Source organism: Labeo rohita, chromosome 24 (assembly GCF_022985175.1).
Source record: "Labeo rohita strain BAU-BD-2019 chromosome 24, IGBB_LRoh.1.0, whole genome shotgun sequence".
NCBI classification, from domain to species: Eukaryota; Metazoa; Chordata; class Actinopteri; order Cypriniformes; family Cyprinidae; genus Labeo; species Labeo rohita.
In genome coordinates this window covers 128814-154955 of record NC_066892.1, presented here as the reverse complement: position 1 = coordinate 154955, position 26142 = coordinate 128814, and the positions used below count along the sequence as shown (strand labels likewise).

The window sequence follows — 26142 nt, the reverse complement described above, 5'->3', positions numbered from 1 at the left end:
TTAATTCATGTAAACGATTATACGATTTCATGTACAACTATTACAAAAAAACCCAAAACGAACTGTGATTTCAAGGCTGACGTCAGACGCACAGAGACACGTGTCGCTTTCTGTGGAGATTCACGCACACATCAGACAAGATGCTGAACAAAGCGTTTTATTCATTATCATTTCAATAACTGTGAAACACTACAAGTTAAATAATGTTAACAAAGACAGTGACGCGGGTAAATAGATCAAAGTGTCGATAAATGAGAGGATTTATAATAAAGTAAATAAAACACTTCAAACATGTCAACCTTCAATCCCATCATCCTCCGGACACATACAGTCACACTCACAACCTGCACATATCTAGCTTATAATTCATGCATTTATTACGAACTTCACTCATCTTAATATCTGAACTGATTTAGAGTCATTCTGCAGTGAAACACTGATTCAGATTATAGGAATCAGTGCAATCAGAAGAAATGAAAACCGTCATATGTACAGTTCTGCACATGCAGTGGGTTTACAGTGATCTGAACTGAATCAGATGAACAACAGAATGAATGAATGAATCTTCTGTCATAAACACTGAGACTCTTTGTCTTGATCACATCAGACTCTGTTCACGCTGATCAAACATCTGTTTGCTGACAGATCAACATGTTACTAGAGTAAATAAACCAAACTAGTGACTAGTTAAAGCTAACAGCACATGTGATGAACAGAACTGGGAATCACTGCGGTGAATCACTAGTGCTGGCTGCATTAACTATTATGAAAATCATTAAACCTTAGAAAAAGAGCAGTTTCTACATACAGTAGATGATTGTTTTCTACGTCAAATGGCTTTTGTGCAGATCTGAGCTGCGGACAAACAGTCGTATGTTCTTCTCATCAAACACCACGAATCGGTTCAACCTCCAGAAACTAAACTGTTAGTGGTTAGTAAACGAACCCTCCGTTCACATCCTGAATTAACATCCCTACTAGTTTATTTGAGAACTAGTCGGTGGGACTGAAGTCTCCTAGTAATGTGTGATGGCATAATAAACGCTGATGAACATCAATCTCAGTCAGGCCTCGTCTTACAGTCACCAAAACTAGTGTGAATGACTGGACAAGAACCGCTTCGTTGGCAACAATTAAAAATTAAAGTTAAAGAAAGATGATGAAACTAACCTCATTTAACTATCAATGAAATAACTGATTATTAAAAACCTCCATTCATTATCAGATTTTCATGTTTATGCCCAAAATATACATGGAAGCTTGTTTCTGCCACGGAATTAAAAATAATCAAGGCAGCTTTGACTTTTTTTCTCACACTTTTTTAAACAAAAAGTCAGAATTGCAACTCAGAAGTGAGATATTCTGACTTTTTTTTTGAGAATTGCAAGTTTACATCTCACAATTCTGAGAAAAAGTCGATAAAACTGCGATTCTGAGATATAAACTTTCAGTTGCGAGAAAAAAAGTCAGAATTAGGGTTAGTATATATTTATTCTGTGGCTTCCGTATGAATATAATAATCAGTTTTGATCAGGTTTTGGCGTCTGATCTCAGATGACATCACTTCCTCCTGCCAAAACCTGTCAACATGTCACTCGCTCTTCAGACTCGGCCGTAATCAGACAGACGCTGGAGGTGAATATGGTGTGTTTAGTGTGTGGATGATGAATGGCGTGCGGCTCATCTCAGTTCAAACACTCCACGTAGTTTGCGGGAAGCATGCCGGACTTTCCGGTCCGCTGGACGGTGCCGAACATCCATCCCTCATCGATGGGCTGCGCGTTAACGATCACGTCGCCGTCACGGAAGGACACCTCGTCGTGATCCTGAGCGGCGTAATCGTACAGCGCCCGATACACCCTCTGCTGCAAACAACAACACCGATTACACACATGAGCGCAGTAACGCAGCTCACAATCACACGTGTGCGACTGTAATATCACACAAAAACACCATTTACATCCCATGTGTTCAAGATCAACACTTCCTGGGAAACTGGTACAAAATATCAGTGTTAATAAACAATGGATTGACCTGAATAATGATTCTACTGTCCTTCTGCAGAGCTGCTTTATAGATGAAATTCAGATGGTTTCATTAATGAATTTTTTCAACTTTAACACTGTTATTTTTCTGTTTATCTCTGTGAATCTGCTCTGAATCAGTCTGTACTGTATAAAGTGCTGTATGACTGAATGTGAGTAAAAAGCACAATGAAGTGTATTCCTGCTGTTTTCTCTCACCATGGAGGCTGAGTGTGGAGGAGACTGAACGCTGCGGACGGCCTGCATGTGTGCGTAACCCTGCTGGTACTGCTGAGGATGATGGGAGTGATGCTGGTACACACCTGCGTGATGAACAACATCACAAACACACAATCAAACACCGCAGACGCCTGCGAGTCGAGCTTCACGCGCTTCATCTGCTCACACACACACCTGCTGAAGAAACCGTGATTTACTGAAAATGAAAACAGGTTAATGCTAAAACAAAAACAGACAATTATCATTTGTGAGAGTGAACGGGTGGATCTGATCTTTGGCAGGCCGATGGGTCGTGTCGGAGTCAAACGCACACGCGTGTGGTTATTTCGGCGGCATGCGTCCGTGATCTTGCCTGAACTGGATCGGTCCTGCAGGGCAGACGCGCTGCTGCAGACGGACGTGCTGCGATCGGCCCAGAGCTCTGAGCCCACAGAACTGCACACCGACTGCGCCGCAGACGCCAATGACTGCGCAGACGGCTGCTGGGGGACACTGCTGACACGCTCTAACACACACACACACACACACACGTGTTACACACACACATAAGCGGCAGCTGACGGCCAGTGTACAGTGGCTGTGGTGCGTCTGCGATACCCGTCATCCTGCGCAGGCTTTTAGACTGAATATTGTCCTCCACTGGATCAAAATCAAAGATGGATCCCGGATCAGTCCTCCACACCTTCAGCTCTTCAGCACAACACACAGGTCAAAGGTCAAGATGGTTTGACCAATCAATAGCTTCAGGATTATGTGTCATGTGACCAGCATTCATTTTGTTTTTAAAAGAAATTAACCATTTTATTCATCAAGGATGCATTAAATTGATCAAAAGAGCCAGCAAAGACATTTATAATGTTGCAAAAGATTTTTGTTTCAAATAACATTGTTCTTTTGAACTTTCTATTCATCTGTGAATCCCTAAAAAATAAAATGTGTGACAGTTTCCACAAAAATATTGTGCAGCACAACTGTTTTCAACATTGACAATAATCATAAATGTTTGTTGAGCAGCAAATCAGCATATTAGAATGATTTCTGAAGGATCATGTGACACTGAAGACTGGAGTAATGATGCTGAAAATTCAGCTGCGCATCACAAATGACATTTTAACAGATATTCACATAGAAATAATATTTCACTGTTTTTACTGTATTTGTGATCAAATAAATGCAGCCTTGATGAGCAGAAGAGACTTTAAAACCCCAAACTTCTGACTGACAGAGTATTGAAGTGTCACAACAACCAATGAAGAGCAAAACACGTTCAGAGATGAAGACGATGATCAAATGATTATTTACAAAACACAACAAATCATAGCTGATAATGAAATGTGTCTGTGTGCCATGAACGGAGAAATATCAAACATCCTTCTGCTGCAAACAAAGTCTAAAACTTCACAAGTTCAGTAAAGTCAGAAAGAATCATTTTAATGTTAAAATCTTCATAAACATGAGTATTTGTGATGCACTGACCAGCGGCTCCGGCTGATCTGCGGTCCATCTCGACCACCTGCGGCTGGATGCCATGGTAACCGTCACCAGCGCCCATCAGCTGGTCTCCATGGAGACGTGCCATGTGCTGCTCATCGAGGGTGTGTGTGGCGCCTCGACCCCGCGAGCGCTCGAACTCCTCATGATACTTAGCCTGAGAGAGAGAGAGAGAATGTCACACACACACACACACTATCACAATAACAACACACACACACAATCACAAACACACTCTCATGCAAACACACTCCAGGTGACGGTTACGGTGCGGTCTGGTCTCTGATAAACTCGTGAGTGTGAGTGTGATCGTTCGTCACCCGTGTGATGTGTCAGTCACGTGTTAATGCGGTGATGTCACACGCGGGCGTCGCCACAGTCCTGCTACCATGGAAACAGACTCCTGAGATTTCCGCACACGCCTCATTTCAGGCGTATCCAACTCTGAGCAGGAGTGACCTTTGACCTCCTGCAAACCGCGCTGGTACTGCACCTGAAACACACTTATTTTAGATCATTTATGTCATTTTGAATTTTGAGGCCCCCTAGGTGTGTGTGTGTGTGTGTGTGTGTGTTCTTGCCGTGCTGATGTTCTGCTGGTTCTGTCTGATTCGCTCCAGCTCTGGTGTCACTCCCACACTGACCGGATCAACCGCTTTCTTATATTTGACCTGCAGGAGGATGATTAGGAAAGATTAGATGATGAGCTCAGATGAGGTGTCACAGGTGTCAATCACACACACAGACTCACGTCGCTGATGTTGTTCTGGTTCCTGCGCACGCGCTCCATCTCAGGAGTGTCGGTCACGGCTGTTCCGGTTCCCACCGACTCCCTGTACTGAACCTGCAGGAGATCACACACACACACACACACACACACACACACACCAGCTCACACGTGTTCAGTTCTTAGTTAAAATCTCTAAACAGCCTAAAATATGTTGATCTGGGACCAGCTGCATAAAAGGTTTAAACTAATCATCTATTTTTTTTTTCCATCTATTTTATTTACAATTCAGTTAAATAAAAACTTAAATTAATGTAAGTTGAACCCCCCAAAAAAAAGGCTGATTTCCCCTTGGTTGGTCAAACTAGTTCTAAGACACTGTCTAAAGATAGAGGCTAAGTTTATGCAACCGGCCCCTGGGCAAAACAGCATAAATTTGGTTTGTTGGTTTGTTTAAAACATTTTTCAACAATGAAAACATTTTGTCACTGGGAATGATTGAGAACAATTCTTCTCTAAAAAGTCTCTGATACAATTTGGGCAAGCATACTTTGTTTTTTGGGTTTATGGATATTATTACTCTAAAACATAGAAACTGAATGATTTTGGCAGTGTGATGTGACAGCAGTGTTTTACAGGTCAGAGTTTTCATCACACCGAAAGGAACATTCATATGCACATGATATGCAGGTGAGCTTATAGTAAATCGCGGCGTCGTGAGCTCCATATATGGTTCTACTGGGGAGGAGACACACATTATACGTGAGCATCATGTGATCAAACTCACACTGCGTGTCACTCACGTCACTGATGTTCTTGGCGTTTTCTCGGGCCAGTCTGATCTCTGGAGTGTCGACGACCGCTGACGTCAGACCCTTCATCAGCCGTGAGTCCCACGTGTAGAAGAGCTGCACAAACACAAACACACACACACACACACACACGTGTGTACAGTACACAGTGATGAACAGCATGATCAGTGTGTGTGTGTGTGTTTGTGTGTCTCACTGCGCTGATGTTGCGCTGGTTGTTCTTCACTCTCTGGATCTCTGGTGTGTCTGATGCAGCAGAACACGAGCCCTTCAGATGCTCCACATCACCGCGGTACTTCTTCTGCACACACACACACACACACACACACACACGTGAACACCAGCTCTAGTGCTTGCACAGGTACTACAGACAGACAGGTGTGTCATGTGACCTGACTGTAGACGTCTTTCAGGTAGGCGGCGTGCAGCAGCGCAGGTGTGTCCGTCACTGTACCGTATGATGATTCTCTGTTCTGAGACGCCTGTCTGTACGACACCTAAAACACACACGCACAGTCACGCGGTCCGTGTCTCTTTTGGATTGTGTGTGTGTGTTTGTTTGATCTGTCACTCACATCACTGCTGATCTCAGACGCTTTCTTCGCTCTCTGCATGTCCAGACTGTCTGCTGTGACATCAGTTCCCTTCCCTCTGATCTCACACTCCAGATCCTTACGATACTCCTTCTGCAGCAGCACAAACACGTCATGGTGAAGCTCAAGTGTGTGTGTTTGTGTATGAGTGAGTGTGTGTGTGTGTGTGTGTGTGTGTGTGTGTGTGTACCTCACTCAGAATGTGTCCAGCATTTTTCACCCGCAGCAGATCTGGTGTTTCCTCCAAACTCGTCAGGCCTTTCCCTTTCACTTCCTGCTCCAGATCCTTACGATACTCCTTCTGCATAAACACATCATGATGAAGTGTGTGTGTGTGTGTGAGCTTGTTTTGACTATACTTGTGAGGGCCACATGTCCACACTGATATAGTGAAACAAACATGAGTGAGTGTGTGTGTGTGTGTGTGTGTATTTGTGTGCGCCTAGGATGGTTTATAGGGGTGTGTGTGTACCTCACTCAGAATGTGTCCAGCGTTTTTCACTCGCAGCAGATCCGGTGTTTCCTCCAGACCCGTCAGGCCTTTCCCTTTCACTTCCTGTTCCAGATCCTTACGATACTCCTTCTGTTAGACACACACAGTAACACAATTTGTAAATGAAAAACACAAAAAACTCAATCAGGTTCTGTTATTCTGTGATGGACATCAGTGTTATCACTAACTATTACAAATGATTTGTGTCAGTGCTGAAACTCTTCCTCGTGTCACACATGAGCGTCAGAGATCATCACCTCACTGATGAGGCTGCTGGCGTTACGGGCCGTCAGATACGCCGGCGTCAGATCCACCTCCAGCAGAACCTTCCCCTTCATCTGGCTCTCGTACTCCTTACGATACTCCTTCTGTGAGCAGATCCACACGGTCAGAACACGGCTGCGTCTCACACACACACACACACACACACACACACACACACACGTCACGTCACCTCGCTCTGCATCTTCTGTGCTTCCTTCGACATTTTATACATCTGCGTGTCCACAAACTCCATCTGCGTCTTCCCTCGGTTCTTCTCATATTCCTCTTTATATTTGACCTGCAAACACAGATGATCATCATTAAAACTCCTCATATCACGCATCATATTTCACACTCACTCCAGGGTCACTACACTTCACTAAAACTAAAACCATTTTCATGAGAAATAAAATACTGTGACTAAAATAAAATGTGCATTTTATTTTATTTTTTGGTTAAAGTTCCTTCTATTTCAACTTATACTAAAAGAAACTGAAATTTCTTTGAAAATTTTTTTTTTATTTTAGAGAGTTGCCTAACCTTTCTGATTTTCATTAAATTTAAAATAGTAAAATAACTAAAACTGAAATAAAACTATGTAGATTGAAAAAACAATTAAAAAAGACAAAAACATAACAAAATAACTAAAACCTCAACTAAAATCAGAAAACATAAAAATTTATTCAAAATAAATAAGTCCATACAAGAATCTCAATGATACTGAAGGAACACTGACCTGACTGTGCAGCACGGCGTTCTCCTTATGGTGGCGCTGTTCAGCCGTGTCCAGAGCGAGGTGGTACCGTCCCTTAGCCTCCTCATACTTCTTCCTGTACTCCACCTGACAGACAGACAATTCAGCCAATCAGAGCTCTCCTTTAAAACTGCGAACGAATGATGCTTCAAAATGAATCTCGACACGAATGATCACAGCTGATGCGGCACAGAACAACATCATCAGACGAGAGAATCAGAGTCCGTACGTTGCTCTGTAGTTTGCTGGCGTGGAGCACGTGACCCAGATGAAGCAGGTTGGGTAAATCGGTGACGGCCTGCGGCTTCTTCTGACTGTACTTCACCTGTGACACACACACACACACGATGAACACACTCCATCCTAAAACAACATAATGACTCGACATGGGAAAATCTCCTTAAGACGGCTGTGAAGTGTTTCCATGGACACCAGTGCAGTCTGGCAGGAATCAGACGCATCTTTAGAGGCATAAAACACAACATGAGCTGAATGGAGAGAATAGATCATCCTGGACAGCCATTCAGTGTGTGTGTGTGTGTGTTTAATGTGTTGTTGACGACTCTGCCAGAAGGTGTGAGGGCGATCTTAAATCTAAATGTCTTTAAGCTCAAGAAATGACTGTTTATTTCAGTCTCAGAGGTGTTTGTCTCAGTGTCAGTATGTGTGTGTCACTGTAGACTATAAAAGCCTGATCACATTCAGAACTACATCCATAACCAGATAAGCAAACTCATCAGGGTGACTAATGCCTTTTCGCACTTTTTCAAATGCAAATGTTGTAAGTGACCCAAAATCCAATGCAATGTTGTGTTTATTATAAGCAAGCTGTATTTTTGAATGCTTGAGATCTTTTAATTATGGCTGTCAATGATTTTATTGTTCATCAGACGGAAAAAGAAAACACTCTGAAAGTGAGTCCAGCATCTGCATTCGTCCGTGTTGTTACTGTTATATTGTGGACTTCATTATATGGTTATAGTTATCATTCATGGTGTGAACGGACCTTAAAGTTTTCTGTCATAAGTCGGCTCAAATATTATTTTATCCCCTCAGCTGTAGAGTCTGTAATTCATATCGGTTTCTGTGAGGAATACTTAAATGTGAGCGAGAGAGACGTGTCACCTGACTGGCCAGAGCCGACGCGGCCTGTGTCTGTCTGAAGCTCACACACTCGCTGGGGTTGTACTGCGGCTTCTGTCCTTTCAGATCCTTCTCAAACTTCTGCTTGTAGTTGACCTGCAGAAACAGAATGAGGAGAGAACGACTCTAACACACATCACTGAACAAACTGAAGACGGATCACGTGACGCGTCTCGTACCTGGCTGGCCAGTCGCGCGGCCTCTTTGGCGTGTTGTATGTTGGGTCGCTCCAGCAGCGCTCGCTGGTCAAACACGTCTGCTTTACTCCTGTAGGCCACCTGTGAGAACACGACGCATTACTGTTGAGCACACGCGTGTCACGCGGTCATAAAACACTCGCATGAGGAGCGTCACTCACGTCACTGGCGAGTTTGCTGGCGTGTGTGGCGCTCCGGATGTCGGGTCTGTCCGTCACCTTGCTGTATTTATGAAGCTCGTCTTTCCCGCGTCGATACGCCACCTTCAGCAACACCATGACCATCACTGACCATCATCATGAGGACTAATCTGACAAAACACCCTAAACTCCTTTTGGGGAGTCTCAAACTGGTGTAAAATAAACTATTATTTGTTTAACCGTAAAATTGTGTGTGAAACTGGATTCTTACGTCGCTCTGGTGTTTGTTGACCTGTATGGCGTGTGTGACGTCGGGCAGATCCTTCATCTGAGAGTAGTTAGATTTGCCTTTCTCCGAGTTAAACTTCTCTTTGTAGAGTTTCTACAGATAAGGAAAGAATATTGATTACACACACACACAACACAACATTATAAAACACGCACACAAAATGTTATAAAACACAGATTCAGTGACTGTAAAGCGATCGGCAAAAAATGTGACATATTGACATACAGTAGATGAATCTGTTTCAGCAGCTCAGAGTCAGTGTTGCTTTCAGTAACTGAAACAAACTTGAAATAAAATATATATACTAAATGAAAATATGAGAATTTAAAAAACTTAAAAATTAGAAATGTTGCTAAAAAATTTAAATTTAAACTAAATAGAAACAGTAATAAGGCCAATACAAACCACATCACAGAACAAAACTACTAAAACTAAAATAAAACGAAAACTAAAAAAAGTGTGCGTATGTGTGTGTTTTAGACGGGGCAGTAGGTCAGTGAGCTTTGCCTGTAAGCGATGCACAGCTGCTGAAACACACACACACACACACACACGCATGGATGAGCATGCAAACGCACACGATGACAGAGCGCATCAATGACGAGGCCGTTGTTCATGATCCAGTGATCACACACTGATGGACGACAAACACTCGTGAATAACACATGATCTGACTCACGTCACTCTGCTGTTTGGACACTTCTTTAGCGAACACCGTCTCGATGGTCTGCGGCATCTGAGCGTACAGACACACCTGAGCGTCTGGAGAGTCTCTATAGCTCTTCTGCACAGAACAGCAAACATCAGGATCAGCAGAGTAATGATTCAGAGTACTGATTCAAACACTATGAGTGTGTGTGTGTGTGTGTGTGTGTGTGTACCTGACTGTAGAGTTGTGTTAGCTCTCGGGCGTGCTGTGTTTCGCTGGTTTCGGGCAGATGGGCGTACAGGCACTTCTGCAGCTCCTTCTTTCCATCCTCCTTATATTTATTCTACATTCACATATCATTTGCATATCATTAATATTCACATAGCTCATTAAAACACATTCGGACAGCATTAGGTTACTGATCAACTGTAACGTGAGATTTAAAAGGCTGTTTGAACTAAGAATGATAACTAAACCTATAAAGTTCTAATAAAATGTAGCTATCATTATCGTTATCTTTACAGGTTTCGCAGGCCCGAAGCAGCAGAATAGGAGAAACTCTGACGATCACCTCACTGATGAGCGGCGTCAGCTCCTTCACGAACTGTGTGTGCATCGTCTCGGGCAGCTGAGAGTACAGACAGTGAGACAGATCCTCCTGCGTCTCTCTCCGGTACTGATTCTACAACACACATCAACATCACATCAACATCACACACACAAACACACACAAATACACATAGATCACACACACACACGTACATCACTCTGAAGCTCCGCCATCTGTTTGGCAAACTGAGTTTCCTGTGTTTGCGGCAGCTGAGAGTAAATACTGCTGCTGTTTTCCTGTTTGCCGCTCTGCTTGTACTTATTCTGAGAGGAAACAATCAGAGTCAACATATAAAACAATTCACTGAATCAACATATAAAACAATTCACTGAGTCAACATATGAAATGATCCACTGAGTCAACATATGAAATGATCCACTGAGTCAACATATGAAATGATCCACTGAGTCAAGATATGAAATGATTCACTGAGTCAACATATGAAATGATCCACTGAGTCAACATATGAAATGATCCACTGAGTCAACATATGAAATGATCCACTGAGTCAAGATATGATATGATTCACTGAGTCAACATATGAAATGATTCACTTAGAATAACATACAATTTGACTGCAAAGATTCATTTAGTCAGAATATGAAATTATTCAGCTGGAATATGAGCGGAAGGGATGTGACAAACACACACACACACACACACACACCTCGCTCAGGAGTTCAGAGACGTTTTTGGCGTGTTGAGTCTCAGTCGTCTCTGGCAGGAGAGCGTACAGACTGGCAGAAGCCTCTTTCTTTGCCTCCTCCTTGTACTTTGTCTGAAATCAAAGCAAATGTTTATTTCCATGCGTGTTTATTCTGACACGCGTGTTCTGCAGCTCATATAACAGCGATTCTTTCACCTGACTCAGGAGGTTCGTGACGTCTTTGGCGTGTTGAGTCTCCAGAGTTTCCGGCAGGAGCGAATACAGAGCGCCGGACGCCTGCTTCCTTCCTGCCTCTTTATATTTACTCTGAAAATATACAAACACACAGTGAATCATGGGTACTCAGGTTTCACTCTTCATCTGATGGGTTCATGTTCTTATACTGTACTCTACAAGCATATGAACTGCCTCTCTAAGAATTAAATACATGAATACATGAACACGTTTGGAAACATAAACGCGGGGTTAAGCGTGACCTTGACCCGGACATTAACCCTGGTTAAGTGATTGAGTGTTTTGATTCACGTGAGTCGTTTCCTCACGTCGCTCTGTAGTTCGGTCACTGTTCGGACAAACTGCGTCTCCGGCGTCTCGGGCAGCTGAGAATACAGGCAGCTGGAGACGCTCCTCTTGCCGTCCTCTCTGTATTTATTCTGGAAAACAGACAATACATGCGTTTACCGAAGCTGTGTTTGTTAGTGATCCTGATGATGGAGTGTGATGGCGTGTGTCGTTACGTCGCTCTGCAGCTCGGAGACTTTAGCGGCGAACTGAGTCTGCGGCGTCTGCGGGAGCTGAGAGTAAACGCTGGACGACTGCAGCTTCTTCCCTTCTTTATATTTCACCTGTCGAGGAGAAACACAGAGGCTGAGCGCACCCAATCAGCTCAGAATCTGAAGCACAGGAAGTCGCTGTGACGTACCTCGCTCTGGATCTCGGCGGCGTCTCTGGCGTGTTGCGTGTCTTTGGTTTCGGCGAGCGTGTGATACAGAGACGTGCTGCTCTCCTTCTTAGCAGACTCTCTGTATTTGCTCTGAAACATCAACAAACATTTACATTACTTTTAATCTTCAGCAATACTATGGTTTGCACTGACACCATCAGATTGTCTTGTGTAGAGCTGCTTCACAGCTGAAACTGAATTCCATAGCTGTTGAATTTTGCATGAATTTTCAACATTAACACTGTTGTTTTGCTGTTTATTGCTGTGAAGCTGCTTTGACACAATCTGTCTTGTAAAAAGCGCTGTATAAATAAATGTGACTCGACTCGATGAATCATTTCAGGATTATCAAACATCAACATGATGTGTTTGATATTGTTCTCCGCACTAAAGCACAGATCGACGGCGCGAACGCTTTCTCTCCTGCAGTGACTCACGAGTGGAGCTCTGGGACGAGCGTCTAACTATAGCCACACTTATCAGCTCACAGATACAGCAGCGTTTGAGACACAGCCCACAGAATAACCCCACACACACACACACACAGCAATATGGACACATTCATCTGAAGATGCATCTTCTTCTGTTTTTGTCCAGTTGATGACACTCTCACAAATGGATACATTTCAAAATTTGTTTTAATGTAGTTAATTTGAAAACACTGGTGCATGTTTAGTAATAAAATTAATAGGGTTCGAACAGACATTGTAAAATAAAATTCCAAGGCTTTTTTTAAGCAGCAACTTTTTTGATTTTCAAGGACTTCAAACTGAGATCTCACTTATCAAACAATGTGTTTGAAATTCTAAAAAAGATAAACAGATAAAAAAATATACTAATAAAACAAAATGGAAAAAATTAAAGCAAAGCACATGTAAAGTATTCTATGATGTCAACTTAAGAACAAAAAGAGAAAGAAAAATAAAGCACACAACATTTAAAACAGACCGTTATTCTGGCAGGTTTGGATTATTTGACTACTTGAAAGAGAACATAGAAAAATATAACTTTTGATCTGAATCAAATGTTTCAGAATATGCGCTCGAAGTTCCGATCTGAATGAAATGATTCGCGAATCATCGTTTCAGTGAGCATCTATGTGGTTTTATGAGTGCAGTGAGGTGATTTAAGAGTCTGCAGATGTTTTACTGTGTGGACGAGCAGCTTCTGAAAGCACGAGTGTGGACGGAGAGCATCTGAATGAATGTGGACGGTGGATCACCTCACTGATGAGCGGCGTCAGCTCCTTCACGAACTGTGTGTGCAGCGTCTCGGGCAGCTGAGAGTACAGACAGTGAGACAGATCCTCCTGCGTCTCTCTCCGGTACTGATTCTACAACACATCAACATCACACACACGTGTCTGTAGTGTTAACTACAAAGTGGTCACAGTGGGCTGCATGATATATCCAAATAAAATCAATATCATGATGTGGCTTAATTAAATATATGTGCTCCCAACTGCAGAGTGAAGTGCAGCATTTACACGCGTGTAGTTCATGATTCAGTGTTTCAGCATCTCATGGTTCTTTTCCTGTCAATCCGTTCTGAGACGCTGATATCATGAGCTGCACACGTGTAAATGAACACAGAGTTGCGCTTCACCATGAAACCGGCAGCAAATTGTAATTTTACAGTAAATTAAAAATATATATTTTATTTAAATTAATTCTTATTGTACACTACAACAGAAACACTAAATACATTATTTGTTTTGTTTAATATTTTGTATTTAATTATTTGTATTTTTTTATTTCATGGTCATACTGAATTAAAACTGAAATAAAAACAGTAGAAATGCGGCGTATGAAAACTCAAGTGGAGAAATAAAAAACAGTTTACTTTATGGTTACTGAAACAGGTCTGAGTTAGTATGAACACAATTTTCTCAAATTGTTCGGCTCTGTAAGAATAGTTCACAGTAAAAATTAAATTTTCAGCTTTTTTAAAAATAATGTTGTTTTGCACTGTAACAGAATCACACACTCACTCCAGATTTGTTTCTTTCTAAATGGAGCTTTCCAAGTCTTCCGGTCAAACTGTATTTTTTTTATATTACAATATACAAAACAGATTCAATAACATGCAGCTTTAGCTCAGAATCACACCTGATAAATAACAACAGTAAACGAGCAAATGAACACAATTTACAACATAATGACTACTGAGTAAACACAGTGACGTTTACCTGGCTCTGTAGTTCACCCTGCTGTTTGGCGAACTGCGTCTCCGGCGTCTCGGGCAGAAGCGAGTACAGACAGGACGACACGTCCCTCCTCCCGTCCTCCTTATATCTGACCTGCAGAGTTAAAATAACCTCCTGATAACCCACTGACCCGTCACTACACAACCCGCACTGACCCGTCACATGACCGCCCTGACACGGGAACCATTTTAACCCTTCGTATGCCGTGCGAGCCGTACCTCGCTGCAGACGTCCGTCAGCTCTCTGGCCAGTCGAGTCTCTGGCGTCTCTGGCAGATGCGAGTAAAGAGACGAGGCGTTTACCTTCTCTTTATACTTCACCTGAAACCACACACAGACAGTTCACTAACTCAAGTGTGTTTGTGCTGCAGACGTGATTCCTCACATCACACGAGAGTGAGCTCATACTTTACTGATCAAATTCACAGTTGAACTGATGATGATGATGATGATGAAGAAGCCGTTACCTCACTCTGGATGTGTGCGGCGTCTCGAGCGTGTTGTGTTGCTAGAGTCTCTGGGAGCTGATGGTACAGAGATCTGCTCATCTGCTGCTGAGCGTCTGCTTTATACTTCACCTGAACACACACACACACACACACACACACACCAGATCAGACCGTGCGTGTCGTCACTATCAGCACACGTGTGTGTGTGTGTGTCGTGTTCATCCTCACGTCGCTCTGGAGTTCAGTCACTGTCTTCATGAACTGTGTCTCTGGAGTCTCTGCCATCTGAGAATAAACACTGGAGCTCATGAGCTTCTGTCCTTCAGTCTTATACTGAACCTGAAACACATCAGCACACCGTCATGAGTCACACTGATCAACACTGAACACATCTCACTGCAGGACATTTGTTCCTGTTTTAACCCTATAAAACGACTTACTCATATTTGATCATGAATTTCTAAGGCCTTTAAATGATCAAACCTGTTCCACACACACTAATACAATCCTTCTGTCGTCTGACTGAGAGTTTAGAGTTCTTTCAGTGTAATTGTATAAACGTCGTCCTTCAGCTGGTGCTTCACACGTCTTTTTGCTGTCAAATCTTGACTGATTTTTATCAAGTAAACGTCAGAATAACTGTAGTCATATTTGCACATAAACACTTACTGCACTGAAGCAGCTTGACTTTACTTGACTTTACATCAATAATTTTGTAGTGAGTGTCAAATCTGATCATCAGGATCTTTTGAGGAATTTGTTTCTAGAAGCTTTACTTTCACTGTTCCTCAGTGGAGGAATGATCTTCCAAAGCCTCCAAAGCATCTCACATCTTTTGAGGAACGTTCATTTGTTCGTCTCTCAGGACTCTACAGTGCGACTGAAAACTACTGTGTGCGACTCTGAGAAAATATTTAGGAGCATCAGTGCGACTGACCCCATCAGCATATTTGTGTGTGCGCTGAGGGGAGCTTTTCTATGTGTTTTTTCAGCATTGAGTAATGTATGACAGACATACCTCACCAATCCTTTCATAAACTAAGTGTAAATAAGAGATCGATTGTGCAGTGTAGAGAACTTCATTCATTATAATGGAATTTTGTGAGATCGCCATGAACTAAGATGTGAAAATGACAGCTTTTAATGATTTTTAAGGGAGTTTGTAAATATGATATTGATTTAATACAACAATAAACAAGAAATTAATATGAAGTGACTTACATTGTCTGACTATAACACTATTGCCTGATTTTGCTCTATTTTGTCAACAAAAATAGTTAGAAACAGTCACAACTGAGCTGCTGCACATCTCCATTCATACACAACGCTGTTTTGTTTATGTATGAACGTGCGTTTTTAAACAAATCTAGTGAGTCAATGATTCAATTTCCCATTCATAAAGACACTCACTTGCTTTTCTCCTGATTAAATCAGCCATTCGAATGAATCAAATGAATGAATGATTCAGTAATTAAATCAGTGACTTGCCGCCACCTACTGGCAGTTTTAGTTTGATTTTTTCAGTAACTTTCCAGTTATTTGAATCATTTAATATTTTTGTATTCAAAATTTAAAACATTAATCTCAACATGAATTTATGATTTAATTGCACTCGTGCCCCTCTGAGCCTCATTAAACACATGAACAAGACACTTTTGTGTTCTTCTGTCACCTCCGTAGTACAAATTAATTTTGTTAAAACTGATTTAATTTGACTGGTAACATGTTCTTATTCTACTTGTTCTTAGAAGTTTTTAAAAAGCTTATAAAATATAATAAAAAAATGACATAAAAGATGACATAATTTTAATATAGTTAATAAAGGTAAAAACTAAATTGCCCAGTAAATCACGTTAAGGGGTCAGATATCACCTCCTGATGGGTGATATCTGATTTTTGATCAGATTTTTTGATTATTGATTAGAAGGTGCTCCAGAAATGTATAGAGCTCAATCATCATGGGACTGCACTGTATTATATGTTTGGATCATTTCAGGCGTGTTCAGGTGTGTTACCTGACTCTGCAGTGCGGTGAGATCTCGGACCCGCTGGATCTCTGCAGTGTTGCTCATCTGTGAGTACAGCGGTGACGACAGATCCTTCTTCACGGCCTCTTTATACTTGTGCTGAGGGAAACACATCTGCGGTCAGCGTGACGCTCACGAGCGCGTGTGAATCTGCCGTCGGTGTCGTACGTACCTCACTGCGCAGCTCTCCGGCGTGTTTAGCGTGTTCCGTGTCTTGAGTCTCGGGCAGATGGGCGTAAAGAGACGCATCTGTTCTGTTTTTCTCTTTATATTTAACCTACAAACACAGTCATGTGTAAATACACACACGCTCCTGTCATTCACACACTCAACCACATTCTGCCTCATCTGTGTCATTTATCTGTCACGATGTGACACACATACGTGACTCTGCAGCTCGTAGGCGTCTTTAGCGTGTTCGGTCTGGAGCGTCTCGGGCATCAGGCTGTACAGGTTACTCTCCGCTTCCTTCTTACCTTCCTGCTTGTACTGGAGCTGAAAACAGAAGCTGATTTAGACCGAGAGAAACAGACTGAACCTGTATAGACTCTAAACTTCACTTCAGTCAGTAATATCAGTGTTACCTCACTCTGGATGTCGCTGATGTGTTTGGCAAACTCTGTGTCCGCGGTCACCGGCAGGAGCGAATACAGACTGACCTGATCGTTCTTCTGCTTATATCTGACCTGAGAACAGCAGCAGGAGCACACGATAATCAGTATTTCAACCTGAGCCGTGTGTAAATGAGCTCTGATTCATTAATGGTGATATTTGTCACCTTATATTGGTTTCTAAGGGCGTTTTTCCATTTATAAGCGCAATTTTTTAACCTTATTAGATGGATGCCTCATCTTTAATCAATGACAAATTATTACAATTAATTAATACATTCAACTACAATAATAAGATACTATTGGCTGTTACCAATCAAATGAAATCGGCATCAACTGGATTCATTCAGGAATCAAACAGCTGTTTTACTCGCAGACATACAACGGTTCTGCTGGATTTGTTTGGAATGGTTTTCATTTGTGAATTAGAGCAAAAACAGACACTTCATATGAACTGTTGCATAAACCAATATCACACTGGCAGTCGCACTCTTATCGGTGTGAAGTTGTTTAACCATGTTATATGATAGAAATATAAAACAGAAAACATCATACAGGGCATCTTCTGCATGCGATATCTTGAATTTGGGGTCTTTTTTATTCATTTCAGTGGCATTTTTCCTCTTTGCCCTTGTTAATCTCTGACCCTGATTCATATTCAGTATGAGTTCAATCTGTAAAAACACTGATCTTGCGCCCTATCTAGTGAAGATGAGCTCACCTCGCTCTGTGCGTCTGCGATCTCTCGGGCCGTCTGCGTCTGCAGCGTCTCTGGCAGTCGTGTGAATAACGGACTGGACAAACTCTGTCTGCCGTCCTCTTTGTACTTCACCTGAACATAAAACACGATGATCTCCAGCTCTTCTGCTGTGAGACAGTGAGTTTGTAAACGCAGTAATCACACGAGGCCGCTGTACCTCACTGACGATGGCGGTGGCGTGTTTAGCGTGTTGCGTGTCCAGCGTCTCCGGCAGTGTGGCGTACAGCGAGTCACGCACCTGCTGCTTCCCAGACGCCTTATATTTCACCTGAATGAAACACACAGACACACCACAGCTCCTTCACTGATGAGAGACACATCAAACACTGAAACAACACGCTTTATCTGAAACACGTGAACTAAGAGTCTCGAGACGCTGGTGTGATTCTCAAGAGGAACTCCCAAAAGAACTGACGATCCTGACCAGCGTTTGGTCTCATAATGAGCAAACACAGGTGCTTCAATCAAAGATTCCCAAATGTTTTTCATCAGCTCAAATATTTACTTGTAGCCCTGCTGGGATTTTAGGTTATTAATTCAGGATTTCTAAAGGATTTTAAGCTCAAATGTAAGACTTTTTTTTTAAGATCTGCACAAATAATATTAATACCTTGTGAAGAGGGCGGGGTAATGTTTACGATAACATATTAAACTGTAAATTTACTGTAAACATATCAGGTTTTCACAAAAACAAACTTTTTTAAAATGATAAACTTCACATATCAGCCTTAAAATCATTAAACAAGTATAACTCAATTGTTATATTTATTGAATAACACGTAAATATATTTTTACTCTCTTATTGTTAATATTTTTATAATGCATTTGTCGATCCACTAGTTCACATTTACAACTGTGTGTATGCGGCATAAAAAACATGGGTTGATTTTTACATTAGTCTGAACAAAATCATCAGACTTATTGAAAATGCAGATTCATCCTTCATTTCAGAATGGCAGAAATATAGCGGTTTCCCCGCAGCGCAGCACTGGCCCTTTGAAACATGCAGCGCTCATATTTGAAGGTTTGATTGTCAAATTAAGCTATATTGCAATTCTTGTCTTTCTATCCCCAAATTTAAGACCTCTTGAAATCATAATTAAGACATTCTTGCACCATTTAAGACTTTTTAAGGACCCGCAGAAACCTTGATAATTCAACAGCACGTTCTCATGTTCACGGTTCTCTGATGTCTCATGAAATTAAATATTAAATTTTTTTTTAGTAAGTGTTTTATTTTATTGCTTTTATTGTTTTTTTAAGTTCACAGTGTATAGTATGAAGTGCACTACTTTGATTGCTTTTATTGATTTTAATTGCACGTGTTCTCTCACCTCGCTCTGCAGCTCCGACACCGATTTGGCGAACTGCGTCTCCTGAGTGTCGGGCAGCTGAGAGTAAACGCTGGACGAGAGGCTCCTCCGGCCCTCCTCACGGTACTCCCTCTGAAACACACGTGCAGATGGAGTCACGCGTGACCGCCGTCACATCAGCATCACGAATGAAGCGGCAGTGAATCGAGACGCACCTCACTGAGCACGTGCGAGACCTGCTGAACAAACTTCATCTCTGCCGAGTCTGGAACCGCGGTGAAGGAGGAACCCGCGAAATCACCCTTCCTGGCGCCTTTATAGGCCACCTGAGCGCAGGAGACCAGATGAAGGTGAGACGCTGCAGTTAGATGCGTGTGAGGAGGCGTGACGTGAGCGTGTGTGTCTTTACCTCGCTTTGGATGTGTGCGGCGTCTCGAGCGTGTTGAGTTTCTGGAGTCTCTGGGAGCTGATGGTACAGAGATCTGCTCATCTGCTGCTTACTGGCCTCCTTATACTTCACCTGCGGTCAACATGATTCACAATCCTGACGTCTGAAAGACTGGCCTAAGGAGGGGGGTTGCTAGGGTGATCTGGATGTTTGCTGGAGTTGTGGCTAGGGTGTTGCTATGGTGTTGTTAAGGGGTTGCTATGGTGATCAGGAATAGAGTGACTGATACATTGTTGCCAGTGAGTTCACACGCGTGTGTCGTACGTCACTCTGTAACTCTGCGGTGTGTTTGGCGAACTGCGTGTCCAGCGTCTCCGGCATGAGCGAGTACAGATTACTGGAGTTTTCCTTCACGTCGGCTTTATACTTCAGCTGAAACACACAAACACACGAGACGAGTCAGACACTTCAACACGAACACCACTGAAGACACAAGACATAAAGAAGATTCCAGATCAGCGCGTCTAAACCAGGAGCCGTAGATGATGTTTCTTTTAAGCTTAAAGAGAAGTTCACTTTAAGAACAAAAATGTACAGATAATGTACTCACCCCCGTTGTCATCCAACATACTTGTGTCTTTCTTTCTTCAGTTGTAAAGAAATTATGTTTCTTGAAGAAAACATTCCAGAATTTCTCTCCATATAGTGAACTTCTATGGTGTCGTGAGTTTGAACTTCCAAAATACAGTTTAAATGCAGCTTCAAAGGACTCTAAAGATCCCAGCTGAGGAAGAAGGGTCTTATCTAGCAAAACGATTGGTTATTTTCTAAAAAAAAAATTTACAATTTTTTGGGTGAGTACATTATCTGTAAATTGTTGTTCTGGAAGTGAACTACTCCTTTAAACTCACTTGTAAAATCTTAAATAATGTTTTTGATTTAGAAACAATTTAGAAAGATATTTGTACTGTCAGACAAACACAGACTGAGATCCGTCCTGTTCCGCAGTGATGCTGATGTTCACCTCGCTCTGGAGCTCCATCTGCTGCTTCGCAAGCTCGTTCTGCGGCGTCTCTGTCATCAGCGAGTATAGACTACTGCCCATCACAGACGCCCGGCCCTGCCTGTACTTCAGCTGAGCACACAACAGAACAAACACTGTCATCGTCAGTCAGCACACACTCGTGTGTGAGAGAGTGTTTCAAGCACAGTCATTCGAGTGAGACGTTCTTCCAGAACAGGAGCGTGTGCGGCGTTACCTCGCTCTGGATGTGTGCGGCGTCTCGAGCGTGTTGAGTTTCTGGAGTCTCTGGGAGTTGATGGTACAGAGATCTGCTCATCTGCTCCTTACTGGCCTCCTTATACTTCACCTGAACACACACACATATCATCATCATCATCACCATCATCATCAGTCCGTCAGTCGTGTGACCACTCACCTGACTCTGCAGCTCAGAGACGCTCCTGCTGAACTCAGTCTCTGGAGTTTCAGGAAGCTGAGAGTAAATGCAGCTGCTGATGCTCTTCCTGCTCTGCTCGCGGTATTTATTCTACACACACACACACACACACACATACAGACGTCACACACTTCATCTGCCAGTGTAAACCTGCTCTGATCTTCATCCGTCTGATTTACCTCACTGATGGTCTCTGTGATCTCTCTGGCGAACTGAATCTCCGGCGTGTCGGCCAGTGTGGAGAACAGAGAGCTGGACGCAGACGTCTGTCCCTCCTTATACGTCACCTGATAAAACAGACACGCCATCAACACAAACCACTGACCACATCTGCATCTGCACCACCGACACGGAGATTATTTACCATTTCTGTCTCTTCTGCTCACCAAGGCTGCATTTATTTGATCAAAAATGTAAAATATAAAATTACAATATAAACTAGCCGTTTTCTAAGTGAATATCTGTTCAAATGTAATTTATTTCTGTGATGCGCAGCTGAATTTTCAGCATCATTACTCCAGTCTTCAGTGTCACATGATCCTTCAGAAACAGTTGTGCTGCACAATATTTTTGTGGAAATCATGACACATTTTATTTGTCAGGAATCACAGATGAATAGAAAGTTCAGAAGAACAGCACTTATTTGAACTACAAATCTTTTGTAAGATTATAAATGTCTTTACTGACACCTTTGATCAATTTAATGCATCCTTGCTGAATGAAAGTCTTAATTTCTGTACCTGGCTCTGTAGCTGTGACGCCTCTTTAGCGTGTTGAGTCTCCAGCGTTTCTGGCAGTTGTGAGTACAGATTTGTGGAAATGTTTTTTCGACCGGCTTCTTTGTATTTATTCTGTTAGACAATGAGAGCAGGTGTAAGTGCGCAGTCACATGACATCAGACGGGTGAACACGAGTGATGCGTGTGCGTTACGTCGCTTTGCAGATCCGTCATGTGTTTGGCGTGTTGCGTGTCAGTCGTGTCGGGCAGCTGAGAGTACAGACTACACGACAGCTTCTTCCTCCCTTCCGCCTTATATCTGACCTGAAACACCATCATCATCATCATCATCATCATCATCATGTGACTGGCGTGTGTGTCTGTGTGTGTTTGTGGCGTGTCGTACCTCGCTCTGCAGATCCCTCATCTCTCTAGCGAACTCCGTGTCTAGTGTGTCGGGCATCAGCGAGTAGAGATTGACACACAGATCTTTGCGTCCGTCCTCACGGTACAGCAGCTGAACATCACACACACACACACACACACACGTTTGTTTTTGTGAATTGTGGGGATTTTCCATAGACTTTTATAGATTTTATACTGACCAAACGATATTGTCTGTCCCCTAACCCTAACCCAACCCTAAACCTAGCCCTCACAGAAAACATGTTTGCATCGTTACACTTTCAGATAAACATCATTTACTATTTTTAAACATTTTTTAACATTGTGGGGACTGCAATTTCAGGTTTTACTATCCTTTACAATGTAGCAAAAACAAGTACACACACACACAGCAAATAACTGATGCTTTCACTCAGAGTTCTTGCCTTTTTTCCTCAATGCAAATATCTAAAAATTCATAACTCAAAAAACGTTTGACGAGTTACTGTTTAAAATTAATGGGTTTATGATTAAAAGAAGAACAAACATCTACCAATAGGTGTAATTTAAAAATCAACTTAATTCAAAGCAAAAACTAGTTTTCATTCCCCATTAACAGATATTTGCTCTTGTTTCAAGCATTAATTTTAACTTAATTTTGATCAATGTCTCAGAACAAAGAACAAGACGTCAAATCATTTTGCATCTCCAGTCAATTTAAATCAGTTTCAGTTTTCAAATCTGTTTTAATTTAAGACTCTCTAACATTTTTATGGCATTTTTATGGCATTAAGATGTTTTTAAGACCCAGGGAAACCCTGCTGATGACCTTTATTCATTCACATCCCGTCTGTCTGAATGAGGATCTCGTCTCACCTCACTGTACAGCTGCGAGGCGTGTTTAGCGTGTTCAATCTCTAACGTTTCAGGAACACACGAGCACACGCCGTTCACCAGCTTCTTTCTGCCATTATTATTCTTCCTCTAATAATGCAAAACACACAGAATACAACACATTTTCAGATAGAGCTGATGATGATGAAGAGCAGCTAAAGCTCCTGCAGTGATTCTCTGACTTGATTCAGTTTCTCACTGTTTCTCTGATTCGTGTGATTGTACCTCACGGTGAGATGATGAGACGCTTTCTCCTCCATCATCTTTGTGTGTGACCTACAGGAAACACAGAGCGTAAGAAACACACATACACACACACACACACACCAGTGAAAGATCATCATCTTTACCTCTGTCTGTGTGTTTGTGTCGTCTGTCGCCTCCAGCTGCACAGAGATCCACTCAAATTAATAATAATAATAATAACATTAACAACAGTTAATTAAGTAATAAATATACATAATGCATCTTTAATACATAAATCATAACAAAATAGACTGTCAGTACCTCCGTCTGAGCGTCTGTGGTACTCTGACTCTCAGCTGCTTTCAGCTGGATACAAAGTCATTCAAATGGTTAATAATAATAATAATTAATAAAAAATGTATGTTTACTTAACATAAAAAACTGAAAACAGAACATCAGTACCTCTGTGTGTGTTTCTGTGATGTTTGTCTGACTCTCAGTCGCCTCCAGCTGGACATAAAACCATTCAAACTATTAATAATAATATTTAGTAAAACAATAATTACAATTTAAGTGTTTATACATAAACCATAATAAAACACATCATCAGTACCTCCGTCTGTGTGTCTGTGATGTTTGTCTGACTCTCAGTCGCCTCCAGCTGGATATAAAACCGTTCAAATGAATAATATTTATGAAGTTAAAATGATAACATGTATAACAATGTTTATTTAATACATAAAACATAATAAAACAGACCATCAGCACCTCTGTCTGAGCGTCTGTAGCGTGTGTCAGACTGTTTGTCGTCTCCAGCTGAGGATCAAACATGAGATTGATTATTGAGAGTGTTTATCATGATGGAGACTAAACGAGCTGAGACACACTGACAGTCTGCTGATTCTTCGTTCTCCTGCGGTTTAACTGACGCAATTACTAACAAACACTCAACATCCGGCAGCTGAACACACACCAGCATCTGCTGATGATCATTAATGTCTGATCTCATTATTTAAATGAAGTGTCTGAATGAGTCTGGTTTACCTCAGATTGATATTCACACACAGTCTGAACACACGTGATGTGTGTGACCTCCACACGCGACACCATCTCGGCCTCCACGCGACTGACACCCTGAAAGAACGAGCGGTGGATTCACTCAAACGCAGAAACACACCCCGCAACACATCTGTGTGATATAATGACAACATCACAGATACTGACGCCCATCAATCTGACACATGCGTCCATTCAGACTGAACGACTGACACGAGGAGTCGCGCTGTTCTGAATATTTACACTCAATTTCCTCAACATAAAGTCACTGTTGGGCTCAAAGCAATACCGCCGAACGGTGAGGTGCCGTCAGACTCTATCAGCTCAACCAATCACATCAATGCGTTCAGACTCATGTGAGATCCGGATTAGACTGACAGTCGTTCCTGATTAATTATATATAGTGTTTAACGCACTGACAATCTTCTGCTGTAATCGAGCCTTCATTCACACTCACCTCATGAGACGCCGGGCTCGGATCAGGATTCAGATTAGAACTCAGGTCTGAATTTGGATCAGGACCTGGATCTGGACCCCAATCAGGATCGGCTGTAACAGCAGCTGGTGAATCCTGTGAGAAACAAACACACACACACACACACACGCGGTGTGAGATCGGCCTGTCGTGTGAAGGTCACCGTGACTCCGTTCGCCGCGGTCAGCACTCTCACCTCAGCGGGCGCTTCCACACCTCCGTCCGTCTGTCCGGCAGCCTTTTCAGCGGCAGACATGACTGAAACAGGAACTCAGAGCGCAGCGCTGGACGCGGCCGACCGGAGCGACGCTTCAGCCCGACTGACGAGCTTCTGCTCGGGAACGAACCTTATCAGAGACGCTTCCCCGTTTAGAAACACTCGAGCGTTATCACCGCTGGAGGAGAAAGTGTCGCACACAGAAAGGAATGTCCAGAGATAGCTGAGCACCTCACGCTAACCATTACCAACACTAGTACTAGTGCCCATACTGATGACAAGTTCACTGTGTGCCAATAAAGAGCCTCGCACTAACCCTCAGTCAACCAGCACTGATTCTGACTACTAAAACTAAAACTAGTGCCTGAAATCTGACTGAAACTGAGACCTGAGCTCTTATCCATCAAACTGAGTTCATTCGTACGGCTTGTGTCGTTCACAACAGACAGCAGTCGCTAGTTCTGATGCAAAATTATAATTATATAACATTATAAGTCCCCATAAAGATGACAATATCCAAAGTCCTTGTGGGGACATTTTTTGGATCCCATGAGGAAACAAGCTTACAAATCACACAGACTGAAGTGCTTTGAAATGCAAAGGGGCAGGGTTAGGTGTATAGCTGTATTTGTACAGTAGAAAAACCATTCCGCCTATGGAATGATCCCATAATGTGTGTGTGTGTGTGTGTGTGGGTCAGGTTGGATCTGGCTGTGTGTGTTAGTACCGCAGCCAAACGTCTGTGAGACGCCATATGGGCCGCTCCATGATAACTGCAGCTCCATCGACACATTCATCATCACAAGCGGATCATAACAAACCTCAAAAACACAAAAGAGCTTGATTAATATTTCAGTCTTCAGTCATCTCAACACAAATATTGGTTTTGATCTTGACTACAGGAAGACTACTATAGAACTACTCCAGAAAACATTTTGATGATTTTGTCTCATTTTGTCTCAC

At 42.3% G+C, this 26142-nt stretch overlaps 1 protein-coding gene across 16 annotated transcripts; it reads right to left on the bottom strand.

Annotated features, from left to right (window-relative positions):
• Positions 1 to 144: 144 nt before the first annotated feature.
• LOC127155366 (nebulin) lies at positions 145 to 26040 on the bottom strand. 16 transcript variants are annotated; one of them, XM_051097501.1, is made up of 64 exons: positions 25907 to 26040; positions 25159 to 25357; positions 24945 to 25058; positions 24476 to 24565; positions 24191 to 24247; positions 24045 to 24092; positions 23894 to 23941; positions 23753 to 23797; positions 23596 to 23646; positions 23471 to 23521; positions 23228 to 23335; positions 22374 to 22484; positions 22181 to 22291; positions 21990 to 22100; positions 21429 to 21536; positions 21229 to 21339; positions 21049 to 21159; positions 20814 to 20924; positions 20114 to 20221; positions 19811 to 19921; positions 19617 to 19727; positions 19423 to 19533; positions 18246 to 18356; positions 18050 to 18160; positions 17302 to 17403; positions 17102 to 17212; positions 16890 to 16994; positions 16706 to 16816; positions 14919 to 15029; positions 14709 to 14819; positions 14461 to 14562; positions 14225 to 14335; positions 13259 to 13369; positions 12016 to 12126; positions 11831 to 11938; positions 11636 to 11746; positions 11289 to 11399; positions 11094 to 11204; positions 10579 to 10689; positions 10388 to 10498; positions 10049 to 10159; positions 9847 to 9951; positions 9150 to 9260; positions 8900 to 9001; positions 8721 to 8819; positions 8524 to 8637; positions 7628 to 7723; positions 7381 to 7485; positions 6835 to 6942; positions 6638 to 6748; positions 6360 to 6470; positions 6078 to 6188; positions 5870 to 5980; positions 5687 to 5791; positions 5491 to 5595; positions 5286 to 5390; positions 4507 to 4599; positions 4337 to 4426; positions 4144 to 4248; positions 3741 to 3912; positions 2862 to 2954; positions 2617 to 2769; positions 2244 to 2347; positions 145 to 1865 (listed from the first exon to the last, which is right to left on the bottom strand). In XM_051097501.1, the coding sequence occupies exons 2-64, from the start codon at positions 25216 to 25218 to the stop codon at positions 1686 to 1688; spliced, it is 6558 nt and encodes a 2185-aa protein (XP_050953458.1). In that variant the 5' UTR covers positions 25219 to 25357; positions 25907 to 26040; the 3' UTR covers positions 145 to 1685. The 16 variants fall into 16 exon arrangements, with proteins under 16 accessions (XP_050953458.1, XP_050953459.1, XP_050953461.1 ...); XM_051097502.1 differs by lacking the exon at positions 25907 to 26040 and having other exon boundaries at positions 145 to 1862; positions 25159 to 25346; XM_051097504.1 differs by lacking the exon at positions 25907 to 26040 and having other exon boundaries at positions 23596 to 23631; positions 25159 to 25346.
• Between the last annotated feature and the right edge of the window lie 102 nt (positions 26041 to 26142).